General features: G+C 40.6%; 6 protein-coding genes and 1 long non-coding RNA gene across 14 annotated transcripts in view; 3 read left to right on the forward strand and 4 right to left on the reverse strand.

Annotated features, from left to right (window-relative positions):
* Positions 1–497: 497 nt before the first annotated feature.
* On the forward strand, positions 498–1,385 carry LOC123468021 (cuticle protein CP14.6-like). Its single transcript, XM_045167702.1, has 3 exons — positions 498–645; positions 750–886; positions 953–1,385. The coding sequence occupies exons 1-3, from the start codon at positions 637–639 to the stop codon at positions 1,221–1,223; spliced, it is 417 nt and encodes a 138-aa protein (XP_045023637.1). The 5' UTR covers positions 498–636; the 3' UTR covers positions 1,224–1,385.
* A 1,064-nt stretch (positions 1,386–2,449) lies between these two features.
* LOC116920247 (copine-8) lies at positions 2,450–5,193 on the forward strand. Its single transcript, XM_045167708.1, is given in 8 exon segments — positions 2,450–2,604; positions 2,668–2,857; positions 2,920–2,958; positions 2,960–3,602; positions 3,671–3,788; positions 3,868–3,968; positions 4,042–4,323; positions 4,378–5,193. Coding segments are annotated over 7 exon segments (1,557 nt in total). The 5' UTR covers positions 2,450–2,604; positions 2,668–2,798; the 3' UTR covers positions 4,693–5,193.
* On the reverse strand, positions 4,707–5,671 carry LOC116920372 (UPF0389 protein CG9231). Its single transcript, XM_032926598.2, has 3 exons — positions 5,226–5,671; positions 5,075–5,165; positions 4,707–5,011 (listed from the first exon to the last, which is right to left on the reverse strand). The coding sequence occupies exons 1-3, from the start codon at positions 5,368–5,370 to the stop codon at positions 4,813–4,815; spliced, it is 435 nt and encodes a 144-aa protein (XP_032782489.2). The 5' UTR covers positions 5,371–5,671; the 3' UTR covers positions 4,707–4,812.
* A 170-nt stretch (positions 5,672–5,841) lies between these two features.
* LOC116920282 (speckle-type POZ protein) overlaps positions 5,842–25,463 on the forward strand; it is a 43,204-nt gene continuing 23,582 nt past the window's right edge. The window contains exons 1-7 of one of the 8 annotated variants that reach the window (XR_006642058.1): positions 5,850–6,255; positions 6,326–6,448; positions 6,729–6,840; positions 9,060–9,180; positions 9,242–9,336; positions 14,589–14,742; positions 14,818–15,383. The gene's annotated coding sequence lies outside the window, so the exon portion shown is untranslated. Of the gene's footprint in view, positions 6,256–6,325; positions 6,449–6,728; positions 6,841–8,329; positions 8,640–9,059; positions 9,181–9,241; positions 9,337–14,588; positions 15,384–19,997; positions 20,839–23,339; positions 24,179–25,463 lie in introns of those variants that run through there. The other 7 variants (XR_006642059.1, XR_006642060.1, XR_006642061.1 and 4 more) reach the window with 7 other exon arrangements.
* On the reverse strand, positions 10,023–12,005 carry LOC116920268. Its single transcript, XM_032926437.2, has one exon. The coding sequence runs from the start codon at positions 11,489–11,491 to the stop codon at positions 10,130–10,132; it is 1,362 nt and encodes a 453-aa protein (XP_032782328.2). The 5' UTR covers positions 11,492–12,005; the 3' UTR covers positions 10,023–10,129.
* LOC123468024 lies at positions 16,754–19,686 on the reverse strand. Its single transcript, XM_045167707.1, has 2 exons — positions 17,869–19,686; positions 16,754–17,444 (listed from the first exon to the last, which is right to left on the reverse strand). Exon 1 carries the CDS (start codon positions 19,526–19,528, stop codon positions 17,909–17,911), a length of 1,620 nt encoding a protein of 539 aa, XP_045023642.1. The 5' UTR covers positions 19,529–19,686; the 3' UTR covers positions 16,754–17,444; positions 17,869–17,908.
* On the reverse strand, positions 21,833–22,512 carry LOC123468029. Its single transcript, XR_006642064.1, has 2 exons — positions 22,375–22,512; positions 21,833–22,316 (listed from the first exon to the last, which is right to left on the reverse strand). It is a non-coding gene; the product is annotated as an uncharacterized LOC123468029 (long non-coding RNA).

The raw sequence follows: 25,463 nt of genomic DNA on the forward strand, positions 1-25,463 counted from the left end.
TGACCTTGTTGATCCAATCCCTTTGCTACCATTTAGCATTCACCTTGAATCACGAAAGTCGCCCGCGGATTGTTTCGTGAACATTACAACCGTCTGCTGATTCGCCTTGAAGAAGAAGCAGTAAACTACCAACCGTACCTGTACGCAGCAATCAATAAAATGAGACTACCACACCCACTTTTTAAACAAATTGATAATACCGATTGGATTGCAGCCAGCAAGAAAATAACCAAATTTGCTTGCAAATCTAAATTCAATGCCAACCAAACCCGACCAAAAGAGATACACAAAAGATGCTATCAATTATTCCGAGCACAGCGAAAACTAAACACCGTACACAATCCGGCTTTGCATATTGCCAATTGAACACCTAAAATTGACTATATGCTATCGTACTTGAAAGCAAACAAGATTGGACGAAAATAAAGAACTTTTTACCGGACTGCAAAAAGCTAAAAACCCCCGCCATCAAATGGAACACAGCACGACCCAAATTTGGCAAACATATAATTGTCCAATTCCATATCTCTATTCAAGTTTAGCTATATCCATTCACTGCAACTACTTCGAGTATAAAAGCTTAGAGATTCACGATGAAAAAGTATCAGTTGTTCAATCCAATCAACCGAGTCCAACATGAAACTGGTAAGTTAACGTTTTAAATCTTACATTGCCTTGCAAATTTAAGAATCGAAACCGAAATGGTCAATTGAATCTAAAAAACATCGAAATTTACTTGTCCTTTAAAGTTTGTTGTCGCTGCTTTCTTGGTCGTTGCTGCTTCCGCAGCTCCATCCGACTACGCTTCTCCCGCTTACAGGGCGCCCCTAATCACCATCACCAGTCAATCCGATGAGCGTAACGCCGATGGCAGCAGCAAGTGGAGGTATGTAGTTTTACACAGCTAAATTAGAATGCAAATATCGATTTAAAAAACTAAATTCAATTATAGTTACACTGGATCGGATTATACCGCCCGTGAAGAATCGCAGATCCAGAAGAAGTTCCAAGGCACCACTTACGACTCTTACGGAAGGGCCATTTACGGCGATGTTCAGGGTAACACCAACCGAGGATCTTCTTACTGGGTCTCTCCCGAAGGTGAGAAATTCACGCTGACCTGGACTGCTGACGAAAATGGATTCCGGGCCAGCGGTAAACACTTGCCCGTTGCCCCCGTCCACGTCTACGAACTCCCAGTTGCTCCCGTTCACGTTTACTAGATTCCAGTTGCTCCAGCTCTACCTTACAGGCTATCGAACATGTTGAATCTGAAACAAGAATTTGGAAAAATGTCCCAAATCATTCATGTGCTGTGGCATGACACTGAATTTGTTGGAGTAAAAATCAAATTACACAAAAACGTCAATTCGAATTTGGTTTCCTGTTTTTCTTCCGCATTGCACAGCAATCCGATATCAGTAACATTGAACCAGATGGCAGTACAACTTTCTCATAGGACATCATTACACCTTGGAAACAAAACACACATTCAAAATAATTAACCGGCGAACTTAAATTAATTGGTAAGATAGATAATCTTCTACCCAATCTAGGCCTACTTTGAATTGGTAACGTTTACATTTGCTATCCGCTTTTTGTTGAATTGGGACAACCGACACGATGAGCCCAGCATAACGACAGTAGAAAATTTGCCGTGCACATTCTCACTGGAGACGCAGATAGAAACTTGGACAGTCAAAGTTCTGATGTCATTTAATCCGATCTCAACAGTTACTCCTTGAAGGTAGACTGGTAGAGAGGTGGGATGATGAAAAACAAAAGAAAAACGGCCATTATGATTCTTGGTGACCCCATCCTTTCGATGTCATGATGAATTCTTCCCCCCAGAAAATGATTCAAGTTCTCGGAACTGTCGAAATAGAACAAAAAAATATGCAAAATGGCAAACACGTGGCTGATGGGATAAGGGGGAAGGCAATCACCTGAGGTGATAAGAACAGGTGAGGCCCAAACCCATCAACTGTCATACAAATGAAACATTTGGGTAAATCAAATTCGATTAGGTGTCCCTTCCCTTTGCACCTTATAAGAGTTTAGTAACTGTACGAAAAAGCTATTCACTGCAAACGTCACTTGAAATACTGACATTTCGATGAAAAACGAGAGATTTATCTTAAGACCGGTCTCCGGCTTAGCCGTCAGTAAGCCGGAGCTTTAGCAGCGCAATCATACCTAATATATTTTATCAGATACGTCTTAATTTAGATAGAGAAAAGACAAGCCTGCATTGTACTTCTGAGCTTTTTCTTCTTTTTGCCTTGTTTTGCCCATTTTGACTCCTAAGTTTGGAGTTACTTGCAGCTGTCCCGCAAGAAATTCTAAAAATGGTTGATGTAAATATTTAATTATTGTCGAGCCTGAATCGTTCACGCTTCAGTTCACGCCAGCTAACTTTGGAATTTGTTCATCGTATCAACGTATTCTACGGCCGAATCACGCTGCCTAGCGATTATTTTCCGTACTTCTTCAATCAGTGTGCAATATCCTGTCGTCTGCTTGGTTTTATTATTGTTTCTTTTTCTTCTCTTCCTTTCAGCATCCGTTAATCTAATTAGAGCACGTCTTGTTTGTTCACACCTGGTATTATTCGTTATTGTTGATTAGGAATTCCACTTATTCAGTGCTGTTTTTTCCGGAAAACAGGTTTGATATTACATTCTAAGGAGATACTCGGAATTCTGTACCCGTAGCATTTGCATATACGAGAGGATTCATCCAATTATGCAGTACAACCCGCACTGAACCCGATAAAATAAGTGCATTTCAAATTCGAAATGACACCACACTATTCTTCTATCCCTTCCATTGAAGTAGAACTCTCAATATCAGCAAGGTTTGGTTTTTGTGTTTTCATCTGTCTGCCATGATAAATTGACTTCTTTTGTCTCGATTCAGGCTCTTGCTCGAGAGTGATGCGTCTCCCAAACCTGATCCCCTGTGTGGTATTCAACCACCCCTTTGGCCGTGGTTGGCAGGAGTATGCACGCACAGAAATATTGAGGGATGTTATCAACCCAGACTTCCATAACAAAATAAAAATCCATTACTGCTTTGAAGAGCAGCAAAAACTCAAGTTCCAGATGTTTGATACAGACAGTTGCAGCCATTCACTAAGCAAGCATACTTACCTTGGAAAAGTACAGTGCACTTTGGCCGATATCGTTACGGTTCAAGCCTACACTGCCGATATAATGCTCAATGGCGTCAAGCGTGGCCAGCTCATTATTACTGTAATGGATGTGAGCCACAATCGAGAGGAGCTCGAGCTAATTTTCTCAGCTAGCCATCTTCGCAAGAGTGGGCTTTCTTTTTCGCTTCCTGACCCCTTTTTGGACATTCTCAGTTCAAAGAAAACACTCATGAAACGGACAACCTACTTGTCTAGCACGAAAAACCCAGTTTGGCCCGCCATATCCGTACCTTTCCGTGTTCTACGGAACAATCGCGGTGAGTACAAACAGCTCACACTTCAGTGCTATCACCATTGCAAAGATGGTCAACATCAGCTTCTGGGAGAAACCGAAATTCATGCCCGCCAATTGCTAGAAGCTCCAGCTTCCTTCCCACTGAAGAAAAATGTAATTTGCATTGAAAATTTTAAAGCTTTTATTTTTTTTATTATGATCAAATTGGTTTTATTTGACAGCATTCCAGCAAAGCTGTAATTGAATTGACTGAGAGCAAAACGAAACGTGTACATTCCTTCCTCGATTATATTTCTAGTGGGACCAAACTGCACTTCACTTTTGCAATCGATTTCACAGGTAAAAAAAACAACTAAAAACAAATTAATTAGACTGCAATGTTATTCGACCCGTTTATTGTGATGATTATTGAAAACAGATTCCAACGGTGATCCGCATAATTCAACGAGTTTACATCATATTGGGCGAGATCCCACGCAATATGAGCTTGCAATGAAAGCCATTGGAGACGTCATTCAGGTAGGACAAGCGCAACTTTTTTATTACGTCAGCTGCATTAAAAATGTTTTTCGCTTTACGTTTAATCGTCTAGGATTATACTGGGGAAATGTTTTCGTTGCTCAATTTCGGTGCCCGCTCGGCTCCGATTTCACACGAATTGCACGTTCGTGGCGTTGAGGGCGTCATTAATGCTTACCGCTCTTGCCTGGATTCGATTAAATTGGGCCAGACGGGATGCCTCAGTCCTGCAATTGAGCACGTCGCACGCTCAGCCAAAAAACATTTGGAATGGCGTGGACTCGATTGCAATGATTACTTTGTACTTATTATTTTGACTTGCAGAGAAATTGCAGATACCAACCAAGTTGCAAAGGTAAAGATATGTTTGGTATGACGGAAACAAATTAAAACTCAATGTGGTATTTAGGCGATTACTGAAGCGTCGGAGCTTCCAATGTCGGTATTGATTGTTGGGATCGGACCGACTTCATTCACATCAGCGACTCGACTAGAAGAGGACATAAAGAAGCTCAGCCAAAATGGCCGTAATGCGGCGAGAGATGTTGTTCAGTATGCACAGTTCAACGAGATTTTAGAAAAATATGACGACATGGCAGGAGGTTTCCAATTAGCTAAACAATTGCTTGCAGATATTCCGGAACAGTTAGTGGCTTACATGAAAACGAAAGGAATTTTACCAAAGAATAAGGAGATATTGTGTCCATTCTCAATTAAGAATTAAAGCTAAGGCCTTAGTTAAGACTTTTGATATATTTCCATTTTTATTGTCTAATTGTTTATGCAACGATAGATTCCAGTTGAGTGATTTTAGTGTTATCACTCGAATTTAATTTTTACTTTTTCACTTGGGTGGCTGAGAAATTTGGGAATCATTGTAATCTTTATGCCACTGAAGGTTATGCTTTGTGAGGGTTTCTCCTCTCTCAGCGGCTTTTTTCCCACTTCTAGCTGCCAGCAAGGCCCCAACCAAGCAGATGGCAATGATAGATAGGTTAACTCTTATCCTAATGATGTTTCTTGCCTTTTCCATCATGTCTCTCCTAAATTGTATTTCATGTTTGATGCTTAAGATTTTTTGCCAAATTAATTCAATTTTCACTTACGATACATAGCCAGGAACATCTTTTGTAGACTTGAATTTTTTCGTCCAAACAAGGAAATACCTCTCCACATTGCTAACCTTGTGAACATCTCCTATGTAAAATAGACATGATTAATCAAACTTTTTCAAATTGAATACTAATGCCAATTTGCCTAGTGTTGAATTAGGGGACGTGTAGGTGGCTTCAGTATGAGGTTTGATACTGGCATCAGGTTTTGATTCGGCCATTCCACGCCTCGTAATTTTATTCAACTTACACATTACTTGAGACGAACGAAGTTTGTTCCACGCCGACATGTTCAAGACGTTTAATTGTTAACCTTCAAATGTCAGGTAACAGATGCAGAGCTCTCCTTTGAACTTCAGCACGTAGTGCTTTGTGACGTAATAATCTAGCAGATGAAAAATCCAATTTCTAAATAATATCGTAAACACACCGCCACAAGTTTTATGCATCCTGATTGGCTGCAAAAATCGCGCCTTTTTTTTATTTTGTTTTATTCTTTGCAGTTTTTTTTCCACTGAAAATGTCAATCATGCTTATTTTTGAATGCCACTCATTTCTTGAAATTTGTTGTTTTTGCAGCCGCCAACTGAGTGGAAAAAGCCGAAAAACGAAATTTATTTATGCTGTACACCCAAGGTATGGCAATGTCTTACAACAGATAGTTTTTGTTTTTCGTAAAGTGGGATTTTGTTTGTCGGACTGTATGATGCAAAGTCGATTTAATGGTAGTAACCGCCAGAAATCAATAACAAAAACCGATGTCGCACCGAAAGTGTACCCCCCCCCCCCTCCCTCAAAACACCAAACCATCCGCCATAACTTCAGCGCAAACTAGGATGGGGCTAAAGGGCTAGCCAAAGCCCGAGAACTGAGGAACTCTGGATACCAGAGGGACACCCCTCAGAACCCCTAAACAAAAATCAAAATCAAAATCGATTTAATGGATGACAACCGGCACTAGGATTATCATCATGAGAGCCGAAATCCAACCAAATCGTTAAGTTTTAAGAAAAGAAATTACTAAAAGTCAATATATCTACTATTTTTTATTGTGATAGGACAAAACAAAAGTGAGATGACACGTTTCCCACGAACATCAGCTGGGCCGCTGATGTTCGTTGATATTTCCGCACAACTTCGCAACATCATCCACGTGAACATGTTTAATTCGTAGAGTAAGTTGACACTATTTTTCACTGCTTAAGCTCCTTTTTTAATGTATGGAAATTTATACTGTCTTCACAGAGAGGCAGTGATTGCCCTGTTGTTAAAGTCTGCAGTATTTATGGATCTTGAACAGTCAAATCATCATTTCTAGATTTCGGTCTTCCCTATGGAAATGAAATCTTGCAACTTTGCAAAATTAATGTGAGTAACCATTCATAATTTATTTGACAAATCAAAATAACATGTCAACTACCAGGGTCCCAATTGAGTTTAAAGCAGACTAGATTTAGGTTTTTGTTTTATTGACTTTTTGTGGTTCTTGTGAGTACATATTAAAGACACAATTATCAGGTTTTTTTTAACGATTGTTCAGTGTTGAGTTTTGATCGGGTTGAACGAGTGTTAGCATAAAATCCCCCATATAATAGAATAATGAAAGTTACAGGTTGATGTTCCATTTTCTTTCCTCTTTTACTTTCAGACTGGCAGCAATTAATGAAGCTCGAAATAACAGAGAATTGTTGACATCATTAATATCAAGTGATTTAGCCTTAATCAGTGGGAACTGGAAGAGTATCACAATGGACATTAAGGTAGGAAATACCATTCTTCACCAGTTAAGCAAAAATGTTGCATTTACTTTGCGATGTGGTGAACCTTGTTGATTAGCATTTTTATTGGCTAATTATTTCAATTACTCTTAGTCACAACAATTTGAGTAAAAGAAAAATTATGTACAGCTCATAGTTTGTATTAAAGCTCTGTTGTTCGTACAGAATTTCTGGGACAGTGCAAATTTTATTGCATTAGTGTTAGTTGTGCTTAAAAGAAAGACATTATTTCCTTTTAAATTGATCGTAGATTCGCAAAGCTATCGTGCCACAATATTCTGCGGGCATATAAAATATGTCCATGTTGTCCTTTTTCCAGATAAAGTCCAATACTGCATTCATATTTTGCCTCACGGCAACATCTGACTTTTCCAACTTTTTTTGGAGAGCAAAGTGTCGCGTGAATTCCGTTGACATTCTTTCAAAAGGATGTCTTTATTTCTGGCTCGCTGAATGGTGAAACGAGTCGGTAATCGTTCGAACGATATTTGCCTAAAGAGGAAAGACAAAAAGCTTTCCTCTTTCCTTTCTGAAGATCGGGGTTGATCGGCAGCCCCGTCAAAATAGATGTGATCATTGTATGGTGATTTGATACGATCAAAAACCATAGCAGTAAATTTTTTTGAAGTTCTTATCAAGAAGATGGTAGACGTAATTTAGACAATCTTTCCTCCAAATGTAGTTGATGAGTTCTTTGATTGTTGTATTGCCGCCTTCAGTTGTTTCATTTTTCCCGATTTTTGACCACGTAGTCCAACCAGTTGTCCGTTTCTTCCTTTGGTACATGTCACGAACACTCCCGATGTCCCTCGAGCGTTGAATCGTGATGCTTTCGGTGTTTTTCTCGATCGACCGCCACCAACCGTTCGTTTCCATTATAGTGAACGCGTGATAGAGTAGGGCGTTCGTCGCCCGCCCCTTAGAGGGCGGGTTGCTGTTGACGGAGGTATTTTAGATCCTTTCTTCAGTTTCAATTAAGTTTGCCGAAGGCGAAGTTATTCATCCGTAATCCAATAGTCCCCTGCGTCTGATTGATCGGCTCTAGGATCAAAATACATTTTGTGAGTAAACTTGCCACCACCTTTGGCACCACTTTTGCTCAACGACATTCTCTGTTGGTGTGATGTTGGGAACGTTGCACGCTAGAAAAAATCCCGAAATAGTTTTTACGCTTTTCAAAACCACAGTTTCAATCTACTTGAACGCGTCTAGTCCCTTGGCTGCCTCTATTTCTATCCTCGCATCCAACGTGTTTACGATTTTCTTTCGAATCCTCGGCGGCGCAGTAGCAATCGCGACAATGGAAAAAGATGATGCACTTTAATACGAGTTGCTTAATCATGTCGAAGGCTTGTAAATGCATTTGTTAACTATGACGACATTGACGTGTGATTCGGTGACCTTTTCGAGTAATTTCATTTTTCACTTTCTGCTAATTGTTACTTGCTTGGTACCGGAATATGCTGGAAAGACATCCACAACAACGATCCTATTACGGTTCAAACTGATAACGTTGGCTTCCAGCCGAGCTATTTCTGGAACACACAGGTCTTCCATTTCATCGCCTGCTATAGCCATAACAAACAGCTGAGTGGGTTCGCTACGACGCGTGTTTACTTTGACTTGTATTTTTACAAATACTAAATCGAACGTTGAAGAAATCCAGATGATTAAGTTATGTTAGACTTTTCGCTCTTGTTGTTGTAACCTTAATACCACACCAAGCATCAAATGTTTTTGGTCTGTTTTTTATTTGAGATAAATCTTCCTTGCTCAACTTTCATTTTGGATGTTATCGCCCATCGCGTTTTCTTTCGTGAAGGAGCTGTGATAGCATTTTTTGTTGTAGTGTTTTTCTTATTTATTGAAGTGAGTGACCTCGATATTTCGCATGGCGACAGTCTTAAAAGAAATGGCATTCGACGTCCTTCGGATTGTCACGCAAAAAACGAACTATCAAAACTGGGAAAAACACAGCTTGTTTTACGACCTAACGGGTTATCAGTTGTTTCTTCCCCCTGAGCGGCACTATGCTCCTCAATCAATTTTATAGTCGAGCGTATATATTTTCGATGCAACAGTAGATAACCAAAAGTTCCCCCAATAAAATTTGAATTTTACCGCTTCTACCGACCAAGCGTCTCCTAGAATAAAGAGAGGTGTGCCGTTCATGCTCATCTTCTTTCCTCTCTTTCTTTCAGACTGGCAGCATCAGCGAATGAATCTATCGAAATGGGGTACGACATCGTCAAGATGATGCGTTTTTTAGTCAGTGGAGGACGTTCCGGCCTGAGCACCGCCACGGGCTCTAAAGTATGAGAGGTAATGTATCGCACAAGTAAAGACATTTCAGGTGGGATGAAGTCATTTCATTTGATATTAGACGAAACATCTGTGGAAACCGGATACCCCGCTTGATGGCCTCTACTGTACAAGGCTACGTTACTTCATATCCGCCGTTGTTAGCAACTAATACAGGTATGATGTCTGCGGAGGCTGACTGCCTGTTGGCATTCACCACCAGGATGCAACCACGTGAAATTGAGACACTTTACCTGAGGCAAACAGGTGACACATTTGCTACTATTTGATTAGGTGCGTTGGAGAAGAGGGAAGGGATGAGAAAGGAACCTCTTAAAGGTCGACCTTTTGCTAGTCCCTACCCTTAAAACGTCAGCATTTTGAAAGTTCATGTAATAGCGGCGGTTCTTCTCTTCAGTGGTTCACGTGTTGACCGTTGTTTGGCCGACCCCCTTCCTTATGTCGCTGTTTCTTGCGTCAACATTCAATTTCTACATGTTTGAACGGGCTCAGCAGTCAAACGAAAGCCATTTAAAGGTTTTGAAAGATTTGAACATTCTTCTAGGTAAAGGTAAGCCTTTGATGGAGGTGATACATTGTGTTCAACTGGGCTCAGTATATACGCTTGAAACCGGCTATCTCCATTTCAAGTCGAGAGGTAACAAGGAGATGTGTACGGGCAATTCGGCATGGTTTGTTTACCTTTTATAGTGGTAAACACTTTTGCCCTTACTTCGTGTCGATAATGGCGTAGTTTTTGTTGTCCGATCGTCCATTCATGGCCCGCTAGTTGCAACTAGATTTACGTATACAGAGCAAACGACACAGCGTGAATGTTTCGGTACGGAATAATAAAAGACAAGTCAAATACAAACACCATTTATATATAACAGCAAATAAACGTATACACGGTTTGTTTGAGTCTTTTATTTGTTTAAGTATTTGATTTGTCGCAGTAAATTAATTTGGCTTAAACAAGGGAGATTGAACTTGCTTTAAAATTATTGCACAGTATTTGAGCCAAGTTGGTTGAAGGTGCTAATGTTAAATCTTGTGGATAATCTTCGAAATCCACGTATTCTTTCTTCAAGATGAATTCCAATATTGCAATGACATTCTGCCGTACGGCAACCGCTGTGTCGACCAAATGTTCTTTCGTGAATTTAATATCTCGTGGACTTCGTTGGTGTTTATTCAAAAGGACGTCTTTATTCCTGGCTCGCTGGATGACGATGACATATTCATTGTTCAATTGTTTTGAAAATGACCGAACTTGTTCGAACGACCAGTAAGTTTTCTTGTTGGTCTCACAAATCACCAAATAACAAGTTGGATAAAAAGAATGGCCATTCTTTTTTGAATTCGTAATGGTCAGAAGAAAGAAGAGAGCCATCAAGACACCGAAAAAAATAATGTTCCCTGGGAAAATCGAAAGCTCACTAAAACCTGTCCTGAAGCAAATTATTCCCACACTTATAGCTGCAACAGCAAGAAAAATTTTCTTGTAATGAAAGTTGAGAAATAAGAAAGAAGAAAGAAAGAAGATCAAGATTAAAGGCGAGTTATTTGGCGCATGTTTTACTAAAATATAACCGATTACGACTATGCTGAAACCTAGCAAAAATAATGGATCCATGACAAACCATGGAACGCGAAATTCTTCTGATTTATACAACTCTAATTTTGTCAAAGTTTCTGGATCGCATTTACGTTGCACTTCACTGAGTACTCGATCCACATTCTTGTAACAACTGATGGATGACGATCGGGGTTGATCGGCAGCTTCGTCAAAATAAACCTGTTCGTTAAACGATTCGATTCGTTTAAAAAGCAAATCGGCAAATTTTTGGCTATTGGCAGCAAGGACGTAGTGATCGCCGCTTAAACAGTCTCTCCTCCACATGTAATTGATGAGTTGTTTGATTGTTATATTGTCGCCTTGTGTCGTTTTGATCTTCCGAATCCCCGTCCACGGAGTTAGCCCAGTCGTCCGTTTCTTCCTTTGGTACATGTCACGAACGCTCTCTAGCTTCTGGGAGCGTTGAATCGTGATGTGTTGGGTGTTTTTCTCAATGGACCACCACCAATTCAAAATTTCTACTACAATGAACACGTGATAAAGCTTGCCGTTTGTCAATTGTTTCGAAGGGAGCGGATTGCTGTAAACGGAGGCATTTTGAATCTCCTCTTCAGTTTCACTTAAATGCAACATTATTTTGCGAAGTTGGTCATACGTTATCCAATAGTCATCTGCTTTTGGTTCATCCGCCCTAGGATCAAAGTATAGTTCCCGGCGAGAGAAATCGCTATTCGTACTAATGCTCTGCGGCATTTCTTTGTCGAAGACGTCGCAAGCGTGACACACTCACTTTATTTTCCGCTCTTTGTAAAACGATTGGGCAAATAGACGTGGAAATACTTCGAGAGATTTGTCTGAAAAGGATGAAAAGCAACTGGTAAAACAGTTTGTTGGTTGTCTTGGTACCTTCTAAAATTCAGTGGGAGGGGCCTCTGTCTTGTTCCCGGTCTGGGGCCGTAGTTTGGACTTGGCTTGAGCGTCAAGCCAATCTGGATGGCCAGGTAAAGCCAATAGAGGCCAACCTGGATTAACGCTCAAGCCAAGTTTAGACTACAGCTCCTGGGAGGAGTGTGAAGACTATCTTGCGTTCTTCACAACCAACTTGGGGTAGTTTATCCGCTACTAGCGAAGTTAGAATTTCCGTGAAAAAATTTGGACGTAACATTTGCCCAAATTTTTACAGTCTTCATGACTAACATCATCGATTTCATGTGCACTAGAATGAAGTGCGTTGCCGAAGAAAAAAGACTCAAATAACAGAAAACAAGAGGGTGAAAGAAAAGTCAGCGCGGAAAGCAAAAAAAAACTTTAATTAATTGACTAATTAATAATGTAACATTTGATTTTAAATATAGCGTATTATCCAAGAAACAATAACATACTACAGTGAAAAAACTTTCTGTTATTTTATTGCATTTTTATGTCCTTTTTCCATCTATTCGCTTCGTTCGCACACACCCTACTGAAAAACTTCCTCTCCACCTCATTTTGCTGCCAACTGGTTGCGGGTTCCACTCCCCGGACAGCTATGGGTTCGACTCCCCCCTGTAGAGGGATAGCAACTGGTGTCCCCTCTATACTCCTCCCAGCCCCGGTTGTCGATGCTTTGCTTTTTCTTTTTTTGCGCACAATGTAGGTGAGATCAAGTTAAATCCGCGATTTTCACAAGACCAGTCCTGTTGATACAAAAAACAAAATGTTTCTTTTTATTTTAACTGCTGAAAACGTTGAAAGATTGTACGGAATTTTCTGAACGGACGAAACGGATTGGCGGCTAATAAGTCAGTCCTCTCTCCCGTGTTTTGTTTGTCACTTTCTGCGATGGACTGTCGTCTTTTAATGAAAACACTACGGTCAGCAGTCTGCAGGGCTGGAGATGACCGCTGAAGCTGGACCATAAAAAGAACTAGCTCCGAGCATCGAAGATGGACCCCAACATTCAGATAGAAGCGAGTCATATCGCCTGATAAAATCAGCGGCGCCCTTTTTTAAAAGTTTTTTTTTTTTTTTACGACTTTGCTACATGACATCGACACCGAGATAAAAAGAAAGCTATCCCTCACCCACTCGACTTTGCCTTTAGAATCGGAAAGGGCATTAAGGTCAAGTCAGAGCAAAGAGAAGGGGAGAGACTTAGGGCCTTAGCAAACCCTTACTCCTTCTCCAAAAACATAGCGCCAACACTTTGCATGTATGACAATAGAGGTTGTCGCCGCCAACACAAATCGTTTGTCATAGGTAAATGACTGTGTTTCACTTCAGCTTGCATTTCTTGCCGTCATTTTAACGCCACTCCCGTGATGCTTTTGTGTTGGTGGTGCAACAGTCGATTACCGATTGCAACATCCTCATTGCATTCATAGACGGTGGGACAGTGTAAGTTTCAAACACGGTATAGGCATTCTCCCTTCATTGACTAGCTAGCAAATTGGAAATGGTTGGTATCTTCTACTTATTCTTATATGAACACGTCAATTATAGCCGAAGATCGTCCACCACTAAAATTGTCACGTTTCTTAAAACCATCGTTTCAATCAACTTGAATGAAAAGTGATTTACATTGAACAGGATGAAGAGCCAAACAGTGCAAGAAAGGCTTGATAGCTGAGAACTGTTCTTTTCCATTGATTATAAATAGCTGCACTGGCGTTGCCTTGTAGGCTTTTCTGACGACATTCCATGACAGTCGTCTTTTGCAACGAGGATCTTGGATGCAATGTGTGCAGTCCCGTTTTACACCGACGCCGTGTAGTTCCGTTTTACACCGACGCCGTGTAGTCCCGTTGCTGCTTCTATTTCTATCCTCGTATCCTATACGTGTTTATGACTTTCTTTTGAATCCTAGGCGGCACAAACGCAATCGCAACAGCACTTTAATACGAGTTGCTTAATTATGCCGAAGGCTTGTCAATGAATTTGCTAACTATAACGACATTGACGTATGATTCGGTGACCTAATCGGGCAATTTAATTTGTCAATTTCTGCTACTTGTTACGTGCATGCAAACGGAATATGCTGGAAAGACAGCATCCACAACAACGACCCTATTACGGTATCCATCTGATATAAGATTCGCTTCCAGCCAAGCTATTCCTGGGACACACAGGCCGTCCATTTCATCGCCCACTATAGCCATAACAAACAGCTGAGTCGGACTGACGCAGTTTGAAAACAATTTTATTGCCAAACATCGGCTATTTATGTATCGCGGACAACTGGGCTCCTATAGACCACTGGAACTGCAGTGCTCCCGGCATCCAAGTTGAATTCAATCTTGTATAGTTTATTGGCGTGAACATCATCACGCACGTTTTAAGAACGTGGAGTGCGAATGGCGTCTGTTTCTTACGACGCGTGTTTACTTGGACTTGTCTTTATGCAGATATACGAAACCGAACGTTGAAGAAAACCAGATGATTAAGTTCAACGCCTTTACACTTTTCGTTCATGATAGGGTTGTGACCTTAAACTTTGCTGAACATCAAATGTTGTTTTGTTTGTTTTTGTATATGAGATAAATTATCTCGGCTCTTCTTGCATTGCATCCTGTCGCTCATCGCATTCGCTTTTCTTTATGAGGTGGTGATAACATTTTGTGTGAGGGGGTTCAAATGAAACGTTAGCAACAAGATTGGTGAATTTCATGTTGTTTCGGTTATTTAAGACTTGAGTTGCCTCGAAATCCCGCAAAAAACCAACAGGATATGTATAAACGGATTAGAATTTGGCGTTGTATATAGAAGCGAGTCCCCATTTCCTGAGAGGTTGCAATGAAAAAACGCACCATGTTTACATGTTGTTTTCCTTCAAACTGCACTTTGCTCTGATGAGACTGTCCATTTCGTATAGCAGGGAGGGTTTTCGACATCACTGACCGCCACATCCTCGACGCGTTCATATAAACAATTGAATTTCACCGAATGGCAAATGAAAAACCTCCAACGAGCCAGAAGAGATTCTTTGCGTCCCCAATCCGCAATTCCAATCCCTCGCATATATCAACGTATGGTCTCACAGAAAAAGAAAGTTACACGTTGATATCTTCTTTCAACTTCTCCTTTTTTGTTTGTTTCTTCAGATTGGCAGCAGCCAATGAAATTCGACAGGATATACAAAGTTTTGGATATCTTTATAAATGTTTCCACTACATTTCCAATGTCGACCACCACCAATCGTTCGTTTCTATTACAATGAACGCGTTTGAGAAAATAGGCCTCGTTTGTCAACTGCGACGCCTACCAAACGCGTAGCCAATAGCCACCTGCGCGTTGTTCATGCGCTGTATAGGATCACTATCTAGCCACGTGATTCACTACGGGATTTGCCTTTACAAGGAGGAGATTCGACGCCATATACAGTCATGCGTGCAAGTTTCTTTAGCTGGCAAATGGGTCTATATCCTTTCATTTTGTTTGGACGGAAGGGATACTATGGTGCCTACCATACCCTCGTTTTCTTTCCATTCTTCTCTTCCTCTATGTTTCAGTTAATTTTAGTATAGTCATTTTAGCTTTTGTACCTCAAACAATTAGTAATGAGAAATTTTATTAATGAGCACTATTTAGACATACTTTTTACGTAAGTGTGTAAAAAAATTCAAAAATCGTACGTAGGGATCACATATAAATTTTCAATTAAAAATTAGAAAATAAGAAATGGGGGTGAAATTTTAAATTTTTTTTTGTTTTTATTACATGTAATCAAACTGTATGTGTTAATAAACGTGTGTTTCTAATTTAAATGTTTTTGTGTAGATTTACTATTTTTGTTTTAATTTTAAAGTTACTGAAATTGGTTTCCGCGTCGAAATTTTTTCGCCGTGTTTAACACGGCGCTTATGGCGCTACGCGTCTTGTTAAAATTGATGCTACATAAAAACTAAATAACCTAAAAATCCCCAAATAGTCTAGTTTTGTAGCCAATATAACCTAGTTTATTTTGTATTAATTATATCTTATGAATATAACACAGTAAAAAAGTTATAACCATTACAAAAAAAACTCCCCTTTTTTAGGTTTTTCCAAATTCCGCAAAATTCAAGTTGCTTTTACAACACACCCGCTAGGGTGACATTTTCGGGGGGGCGCTGCAACTTTTACTCGACTACAACTATACAATTGAAACCTATTGTTATTGTTATAAAAAAATTCAAAATGTTGAAGTGTCGAAAAATAGGAACGAGGAGTAATCTTAAATTTAATAACAGTTGTAGTCAAGTAAAAGTTGCAGCGCCCCCCCGAAAATGTCACCCTAGCGGGTGTGTTGTAAAAGCAACTTGAATTTTGCGGAATTTGGAAAAACCTAAAAAAGGGGAGTTTTTTTTGTAATGGTTATAACTTTTTTACTGTGTTATATTCATAAGATTTAATTAATACAAAATAAACTAGGTTATATTGGCTACAAAACTAGACTATTTGGGGATTTTTAGGTTATTTAGTTTTTATGTAGCATCAATTTTAACAAGACGCGTAGCGCCATAAGCGCCGTGTTAAACACGGCGAAAAAATTTCGACGCGGAAACCAATTTCAGTAACTTTAAAATTAAAACAAAAATAGTAAATCTACACAAAAAACATTTAAATTAGAAACACACGTTTATTAACACATACAGTTTGATTACATGTAATAAAAACAAAAAAAAATTTAAAATTTCACCCCCATTTCTTATTTTCTAATTTTTAATTGAAAATTTATATGTGATCCCTACGTACGATTTTTGAATTTTTTTACACACTTACGTAAAAAGTATGTCTAAATAGTGCTCATTAATAAAATTTCTCATTACTAATTGTTTGAGGTACACCCCCCTTTTTTTGCTAGAATGACTATACTATTTTCCTAATTTTAATGTTGCAGCTTTTTCGCGGGTTGCAAAGAAAGAGAAATAGGAATAGCATAAAGGGGTACGGTAGGCACCAAACTATCCCCTCCATCAAAAAGCCAAGCCAACTACCCACCTATTTGCCAACGACGCAAGCCCATCACGCGTTGTCCGGATAGATTGAACGCTTTAGTATTATATGATGTTATATTTAAATGATACCAAAGTTAATACATCTTCAGTCTTGTGATTGGGAATCAAGGAAATTGGAAACATACACGAGTCAAAGTACTTCCAATCCGCCGGTGTTAACACGGAGATGACGGATGTATCATGTCTGCGGAGGCCTGTTGGCCTTCATCCCTATAGGACTCGAGACAATTTACCTGAGGCCAACAGGTGACACATTGGGTAGTTTTCGATTAGGTGCGTTAGAGAAGAGGGAAGGGAGAGAAAAGGAAATTCATAAAGGCCGACCTTTTGCTAGTCCCCCCTTTAAACGTCAGCATTTTGAAATGTCAGACTTCAAAGTTCATTTAGTAGGGCTGCTTATCTTCGGTAGGTTGTTCACGTGTTGATCGTCGTCTGTCCGATCGTCTTTCGCCTATTGCTATTTCATTTGTTAACATCAAGTTCTACATGCAGTCAAACGGAGGCCATTTAAAAGGTATTGAAAGAATTGAACATGTTTCTAGAAGGTAAGCCTTTGATGGAGGTTCAGCTGTGACGTAAATGTCTTTCATGCTGGAATCATAGAGTTTGTTGCATTTCTCATTACTGGTAACAGAGGTCTCTTTCTGGGCCTAGCTTCTTATTCTTTTCCAAATGTTCTTGTTTCCCATCACCTATTCCTCTCAACGAAATGCTAAAGATGTTTTTCTGTCCTGGAAAATAATGTCCAATACGAAGTTTGTCTTTAGACGATAGAGATGCAGTTGATATGATGGATGGCAACCCGTCGTCATCACCGGGGGCCGAAATATATATATGCAACCACACCTTATCGGCATGGCTCGATTTGAATATGCTGATGAGAAGAATTAGAAATCGCCTTTGCCAACTGGACTCGCGCGAGTATCCCTTTATCGTTAATTGGATAAACGAAAATGTTCGCTAACTGGAGAGAGCTGTAATGTTCAACTTTGGTTTATTAAGCAGATTAGATGTTTGTTTTAACGACTATTAATGATGTATATGCGTGATTTTCTTCTTTCTTAGGTTTATGCTATTAAGGTTCAACGGAAGAATAAAAAAAAAATGGCAGTAACACACAGCACTGATAGATATATTGTTAGCAAACACACATACACGATAAATCTGTGCACTTATTCAGTGGTTTTCATTTGGATTAAACAGGAGCGATGGATTCATCTTTAAATTTGTTGTACAGTATTTGAGCCAAGTCGGTTCTAAGTGCCAAGGTGAAATTGCCTGGATCATTCGGGGAATCCAGGTAATCTTTCTTCCAGATAAATTCCAATACTTTGATCATATCTCTCCGTTCGGCATTTGCTTCTTTGATCAAATGTTTACTAGTGAACAAGGGGTTTCGTGGTGTCTGTTGGTGTTTATTCAAAAGGATGTCTTTATTCGTTGCTCGATGGATGGAAACTAAATATCCAATGTCATGATTATTTGAAAATGAGAGAACTTGTTCGAATGACCAGTACGTTCCCTCATTTGTTTCAAAAATCACCAACATGAAAGTTGGATAAAAAGAATAGCCATTCTTTTTTGAATTCGTAATGGTCAGATAAAAGAAGAGAACCATTAAGATAACGAAATAAATAATGTTATCAATGTCAATATCGTTTCTGGCGTAAAATATTGCGCTAAATGTAAATGTATCAAAAAATAGAATTTGTTTGTTCTGGAAGCCGAGAATGACGAAAGCAGGAAGAAAGAAAGAAAAGATTATAAAAGACGAATTATTTAACGCATATCTTACTATAATATAAATGATTACGACTAAACTGTAACCTAGCCAAAATAATCGATAGCCATTCTTTTCTGAAAATTTGTATACTAAATAAATGTAGGAAAACATTAAGATAACGAAATAAATAATGTTATCAGTGTCAATATCTGTTTTGGCGTAAAATATTGCGTCAAATGTAAATGTAACAAAAAGTAAAATATTTTTGTTCTGGAAGCTGAGAATGATGAAAGAAGAAAGAAAGAAGGGAAAGATTATAGACGAATTATTTGGCGCATATTTTAAATAAATGTAACTGATTGCGACTAAACTGAAACCTAGCAAAAATAATGGATCCCAGACAAACCATGGAACGCGAAATTTTGTTAATTGATACAACTCTAAGTTTTTCAAAGTTTCTGGAACGCCTAAACGTTGCACTTCAGTGAGTACTTGTTCCGCTGTCATGTAGCAATTGCGTTCTGTGGATGGCGGTTGATCGGAGGCTTTGTCAAAATAAACTAGATGATTTTGCGGTGATTCGATTCGGTCAAAAAGCAAAGCAGCAAATTTTTGGCAATTCGCACTGACAATGTGGTAATCTTCGTTTAAAACGTCTTTCCTCCACATGTAATTGATGAAATCTTTGATTGTTGTATTGCCGCCTTCAGTTGTTTTATACTTCGTGATTTTTGTCAACGGAGTCCAGCCAGTCGTCCGTTTCTTCCTTTGATACATGTCGCAAACGCTCTCGATAGTCTCGGAGCGTTGAATCGTGATGCATTCGGTGTTTTTCTCGATCGACCACCACCAATTCAACGTTTTTATTACAATGAACGCGTGAAAAAACTTTCCGTTTGTCAGCTGCCACTTGGAGAGCGGGTTGCTGTAATAGGTGACATTTTCAATCTTTTCTTCCGTGTCAATTAAATGTGACAAATTTTCGCGAAGCTCTTCATCTGTAATCCAATAGCCGCCTGTGTCTGATTGATCGGCCCTAGGATCAAAGTACAATTCGCGAGTGAAATCGCCACCGGTAATTCTTCTCGACATTTCTTTGTAGTTGCCTCAGTGTCGATGACGTCGCACTCTCAAATCGGCTGGTATAATTGGCACTACAAGTGTCCCGCTCTTTAAAATGGTGGTGCCAATCGACTGGAAAGAATATTCGATTGATTTCACAAAAGCGGATGGAAAGCGAGTGGTTCAACATAAATGCGTCTATTTCATCTAACCAACTAATAATCTGCAAAAATTTTGATGGGAGTGGTCTCTTTAACGAGCGAAAGATCATTGGTGATGGATCTCGTGCCATCACGCGTCCTCCCGCGGTTGTTTCTACCATCAGCCAATGGAATCGATGCTTTGCTATTTCTTTCTTTGCACGCTATACGTGTGGGTAAGATCAAGTCAAATTCGCGGCTGCGCAAGACCAGTCTGGTAACTGCGCAAAAAAAAAATGTTTCTTTTTATTTCAACTGCGGAACCACGTCGATGGATTTTACGGGAATGAACGAAATGGATTGGCGGCTAAGTCAGTCCTCTCTCGCAAATTTTTGTTGTGTCACTTTCTGCGATTGATCTGCCTACACTTCAGCAATTTGATCTAAATATCCTGGACTTCCATGGCTTTCATTTGATTGCCAAGCTCTTCATAAGCCCAACGTGGGACGTCTATTCTTCAACTCAAATTGCCAGTTTGAAGCGAGGCATATTATCCCCTGATAAAAGCAGCGGCGCCTCATCTCGCGTTGTTACGACATTCCATATAGATTGACATTTAAAAGTTCGACACGAGTCAGTGAGACAAAAGAAAACTGTCCCACTCGTCTATATATACCTTCAGGATCGAAAAGGACATTTAGGTAAGTCGGAACCAAGGGGGAAGAGATGAGAAAATGATCCAAGATGGCCGCCCTAGCAGACCCTTACTCCTTTTTTTCCAAAGGCATGCATATTCCAGTGAACACAGGTAAGGGTGGTAAGGGCTGCCTTCGTTGACAGTGAAGCAGTGATAGTTTCAAATGGAAGATGCAGAGAAATCGAGCAACGGTTCCTTGTTTTTATTTAAAAAGTGGCTCGTTAAAGGGATCCCAGGAATTGGTTGGACGTCGACTGGCATAATCAGCTTACGTCTTCAACGATGCACAACAGTGAATGCCAACTTGTCTATCGAAAGTTGAAATAGACACACAGGGACTGCACCACCCTGACTGTGTCTGCCCAGATTGGGCTGACGGACTTCTGGCAGTGATACTAACAGAGTCGCCAACGATGTCACGCGTTGGACATCACGTGATTTTCGCCTTTAGTTGTGGAAAACTCGCCGGTCTAAGGGAAATCATCAGCACGTATTATTCAAGGTAAGAAACGACATCTTTTCACAACAGCATATAAGAAATGTTGCCATTGTTTCGTGGTTCGTGGAGCTAAGTGTTGATCAGGTTTTTTTTTCTTTTTAATTTTGGCTAATTGTTCATTCATCGTCTTGTTTCCAATCACCATTCCTCTATAAACGACGTGCTAAAGATGTTTCAGCCGTTTTTCGTTGTTGTTGTTTATGCCTCTGAAAATGTATGTGTATCAAGTCTGTTTTATGAGGCCGATCGGGGTTTTCAATGCCTTCAATACCTTGCGGGCTTTCTGCTTTTCAAATCACTGAGAACAGATGAAACACAGAGTAATATAGTTTTTTGAAACGCCACAACCATCGGGGTCACCCTGCCATTTTTCACAACGTGATCTTATCCCCCCGTGTTTTTCTCGCGATCGACCACCATCGCAATCATTCGTTTCGATTAATACAACGTGGTAAAGCACCTTGTTTTTTTCAACTGCTCCGAAAAGACGCTGCAACAGCGTGCCGTGAATGCCCTTATTTGATTGCAAAGCATTTTGTGGACTCAACGTGGGCCGTCTATTTCATCGTGCTATCCATTACAAACAAGTGAGTCCGGACGCGTTAGCTAATGAAAACATCACGGCCGGTAGTTCTAACACGCCGGAGACGACCGCGAGCAGCTCGACCATAAATAAACTAGCTACGAGCATCTGAGTTGTTGGACTCGAATGGCCTGATCGAAGCGAGTGCTATCTGCCTGGCAAAACTTGTGGTTGTTGCCTCACGCAGTTGCGACACGACATTGACACAAGTCACAGAGACGAAAGAAAAGCTGCCCCTCGCCCACTCGTCTTTGGGATCGGAAAGGACATCCAGTTAAGTCAGAGCGAAGGCAAGGGGAGAAACTATGATCCATGATGGCCGTCTTAGCAAACCCTTACTCCTTTTCAAAAAAGCGTATCTATTCCACTCTATATTGTTAAGAAATGAGGGGAAGGGAACAGCTTAGATGGGTGTCTTTTGAGAACCTCTCGGTCTATTTCCTGACTTTAGTAGACACACACACAGTCTGAATCACGCATTACCGCGTTTAAACCGGTGCCTGCATTACCGCAGCGCACCACGAACACACCGGTGCCTGCATTACCGCAGCGCACTACGAACGGTCGTATTACCACGACCGTCCGGACCTGGCCATGCTTGTTGGCATTCCAGCACCAGCAATTTACACAACAGAAACACACATTCACGCTGGCCATGCTTGTTGGCATTCCAGCACCAGTAAAGTAGACACAAAAACTACAACACAAACACATGACACCAGAGACTGTTGAGTCCGGCTGGTTTCACACCGAGGGTAAGACTGCCCCAATTACAAAGGAGAAGATGGGAAAGAACAAAGGGAGTAGGAAGTCGTCACGTCGACGAAGAGGGAAAGTCGGCCAAAGGTCGAAGACGCTCACAGAACGTTACACGGCCTCTCCTGACTCGAGTTTTTCCCTGAAAAACCGAAATAAACAGAAAAATAAAAAAAACGAAAAATAATTCAAGTAATAACAGTTATCGGGTTGCCCGCGTTTGTCTTGGTTAACTGTCCCCGCGAAGTCAAGTACGTCTTCTTCGCGTTGTCTACGCTAAGTTGGGAGTGATGGACCAGCGTCAAGGGCTCGTTGCTGATTTTGGGCCAGCAATTGTTGTAGCATCTCATTTTGGGCACGAACAATCTCCATAATAAAAGCAAAAACATCTTCCGCCATTTTTGAGTTAAGAGGATCTCAGAAGTTATTTAAGAAAACGGGTTAGAAATTAAGAATTCAAAAGAAAAACAAAACAAAATGAAACGGAGAAAGCAACATGAAATAAACAAATTAAAACTGGCAGGGTTTCGGGCGGTCAGATTAAACCAACCATTCAGAGGCCCGAATCCCACTTCTGACACCATGTTAAGAAATGAGGGGAAGGGAACAGCTTAGATGGGTGTCTTTTGAGAACCTCTCGGTCTATTTCCTGACTTTAGTAGACACACACACAGTCTGAATCACGCATTACCGCGTTTAAACCGGTGCCTGCATTACCGCAGCGCACCACGAACACACCGGTGCCTGCATTACCGCAGCGCACTACGAACGGTCGTATTACCACGACCGTCCGGACCTGGCCATGCTTGTTGGCATTCCAGCACCAGCAATTTACACAACAGAAACACACATTCACGCTGGCCATGCTTGTTGGCATTCCAGCACCAGTAAAGTAGACACAAAAACTACAACACAAACACATGACACCAGAGACTGTTGAGTCCGGCTGGTTTCACACCGAGGGTAAGACTGCCCCAATTACAAAGGAGAAGATGGGAAAGAACAAAGGGAGTAGGAAGTCGTCACGTCGACGAAGAGGGAAAGTCGGCCAAAGGTCGAAGACGCTCACAGAACGTTACAATATGTATTGACAGTGAAGCAGCAAAGGTTCCAAACGGTCGAAAAAAAAAAAAAGAAATAAAAAAAAGGTTGTCGAACATCGTAGATATCCAGGACGTCGATCCAGACGTGTTCCAAGAGGTGCAGCTCCGTTACCTGTACACTGGCCGGATGTCTCTGGGAACGATGGACAAAATGGCAGTCGCTGTTATAGCGGTGGCGGACAAGTAGCTATTTGCTGGATCAGTTGAAAACCGAATGTGAAATTCAATTGATGAAGAGGATTTCAGTCGATAATTGTGTGGAGTTGCTTTCACTTGGCGTCCAGGCTCATCCAGCGGCGCATTTGAAAAAGATTGATTTCATCCTCGGTATTACCCAGACTGTGTGATGGCGTCCGATCGACGGATATTTCTTTAATTGTTTTGAATGAATCGAAATGATACGTGACCGGAAACTGTCAGACGCTTGTTTCGGCAAATTGTGCTTCCCTTCAGGTTATCGCGTGTCGAGCCCTTTCTCTTCCGGGTGTGCTGTTTTAGTAGTTGTTCTAAATTGTTGAAAGTGTTGATTTCAAAATCCTACTAGATTTGAATAACTGGCTCGTGTGCCTTGCTGTGTATTGGGCGATCAGGTTGGTCAATTGTATTAAAACCGAACGCGAGATATTATTCTCGAACATGACTTGTTTTCTGTTCAATATCTCCCTTCGAAATCCTTCTGGTTGATCAACAAGCCTTAATGGATCCGGGTGCTTCCAAAACGCTGAAAGTTTTACCATCGCCTTGGCTGTCATCTTCTTTTCACTGGTACTTTGCAGACTGGCAGCAATTAGTGAATCTCGGAATGACAGACGATTGTGGACGTCCTTAAAGATCCAGTGATTTAGCCCTAAACAGTATGGAAAAACGTCACGGCCTGACGAGTATCACAATGGACATTAAGGTACCAGTTTCGCAAAAATGTTTAGAATTTTTATTGACCAATTCGTTCATCGCTTCTAAGCCACAACTTTTAGAGTAAAAGAAAAATTAGGAACAGCGAATAGTTTGTATTGAAGTTCATTGGCAGCAGTTGTTCGCACAGAATGAGTTCTTTCCTCTTGATTCTTACTTGGCGACACACTGTGGGCGTTGCCTTTGCAACGAGAAGCTTGGGCGCCATTCTGTCCCGTTTTACATCGGCGCCACGTTGGCGCGTCCACTCCCGCGGTTGTTTTCATTCCTATCCTCGCATCCAACGTGTTTATGACTTTTCTTCGAATCCTTGGCGGCGCAGTAGCAAACGCGACGATGGGCTCCGCTAGGTCGCGTTCGCTCCCGGTCGAGCTCTTCCTGGAAACAAAATGTACCGCCTATTTGCATCGCACAAGCCATTAAAAAAACAAAAAACAACTGAGTCGGACTGCTGACTGGACGATTGGAACTTCAATGTTCCAGGCATCCAAGTTGAATCGAAACTTATAATTGTGCGTGAACATCTCACACCTTTTAAGGACGTTCAATGCGAATGGCTCGTGTTTGCTTGGATTCGTGTGTGATGTATTTGTTTAAACAGGAAACTGAACGTTGAAGAAAACCAGATGATAAAATTTCTGGGGCTTCAGACTTTTCGTTCATAGGGTTGTAACCTTAAACATGGCCAAACATCAAATGTTGTTTTTTTTGTTTTTGTATTTGAGATAAATGTAATCTCGGCTCTTCTTGCAATGGATCCCGTCGCTCATCGCATCCACCTTTTTTTATGAGGTCCAACTTTAGCTCCAGGATCTTGAATTTTATGGGTTTCGCTTATTTAATGACTTGAGTGGTCTCGAAATTCCGCGAAGCAACAAACTGAAAAGATTTGGCGTCCTTTTTAATTGCCACGTAGAAAATGAATCCTATCTCCTGAAATGATAAAAGTGGAAAGACGCAGCTTTTTTTACGACCTAGTCAGTTGTTTCTCTTTGAATTGCACTTTGCTCGGCTGTCAATTTTATAGTCGGGCGTATTTTCGATGGAACAGTATAGATTATCAACTGTCACATCATTGCGTTATTTGTACATCAAGTCCAAAAAATGGAAAATAGAAAGCCTTCAATGAGCTGGACAGTTCCAGGCCCAGTTCCAGGCCCAAACACAGACGTTATAATGGCTGCTAAAATTACGCATTTTAATCATGCCGCGGTATAAAGCTCAACCTGAAATAAAGTCATTGAAGCGCTTAAACGTTGCACTTCCCCCAAAAA

The sequence above is a fragment of the Daphnia magna genome, unplaced genomic scaffold (assembly GCF_020631705.1).
Source record: "Daphnia magna isolate NIES unplaced genomic scaffold, ASM2063170v1.1 Dm_contigs265, whole genome shotgun sequence".
NCBI classification, from domain to species: Eukaryota; Metazoa; Arthropoda; class Branchiopoda; order Diplostraca; family Daphniidae; genus Daphnia; species Daphnia magna.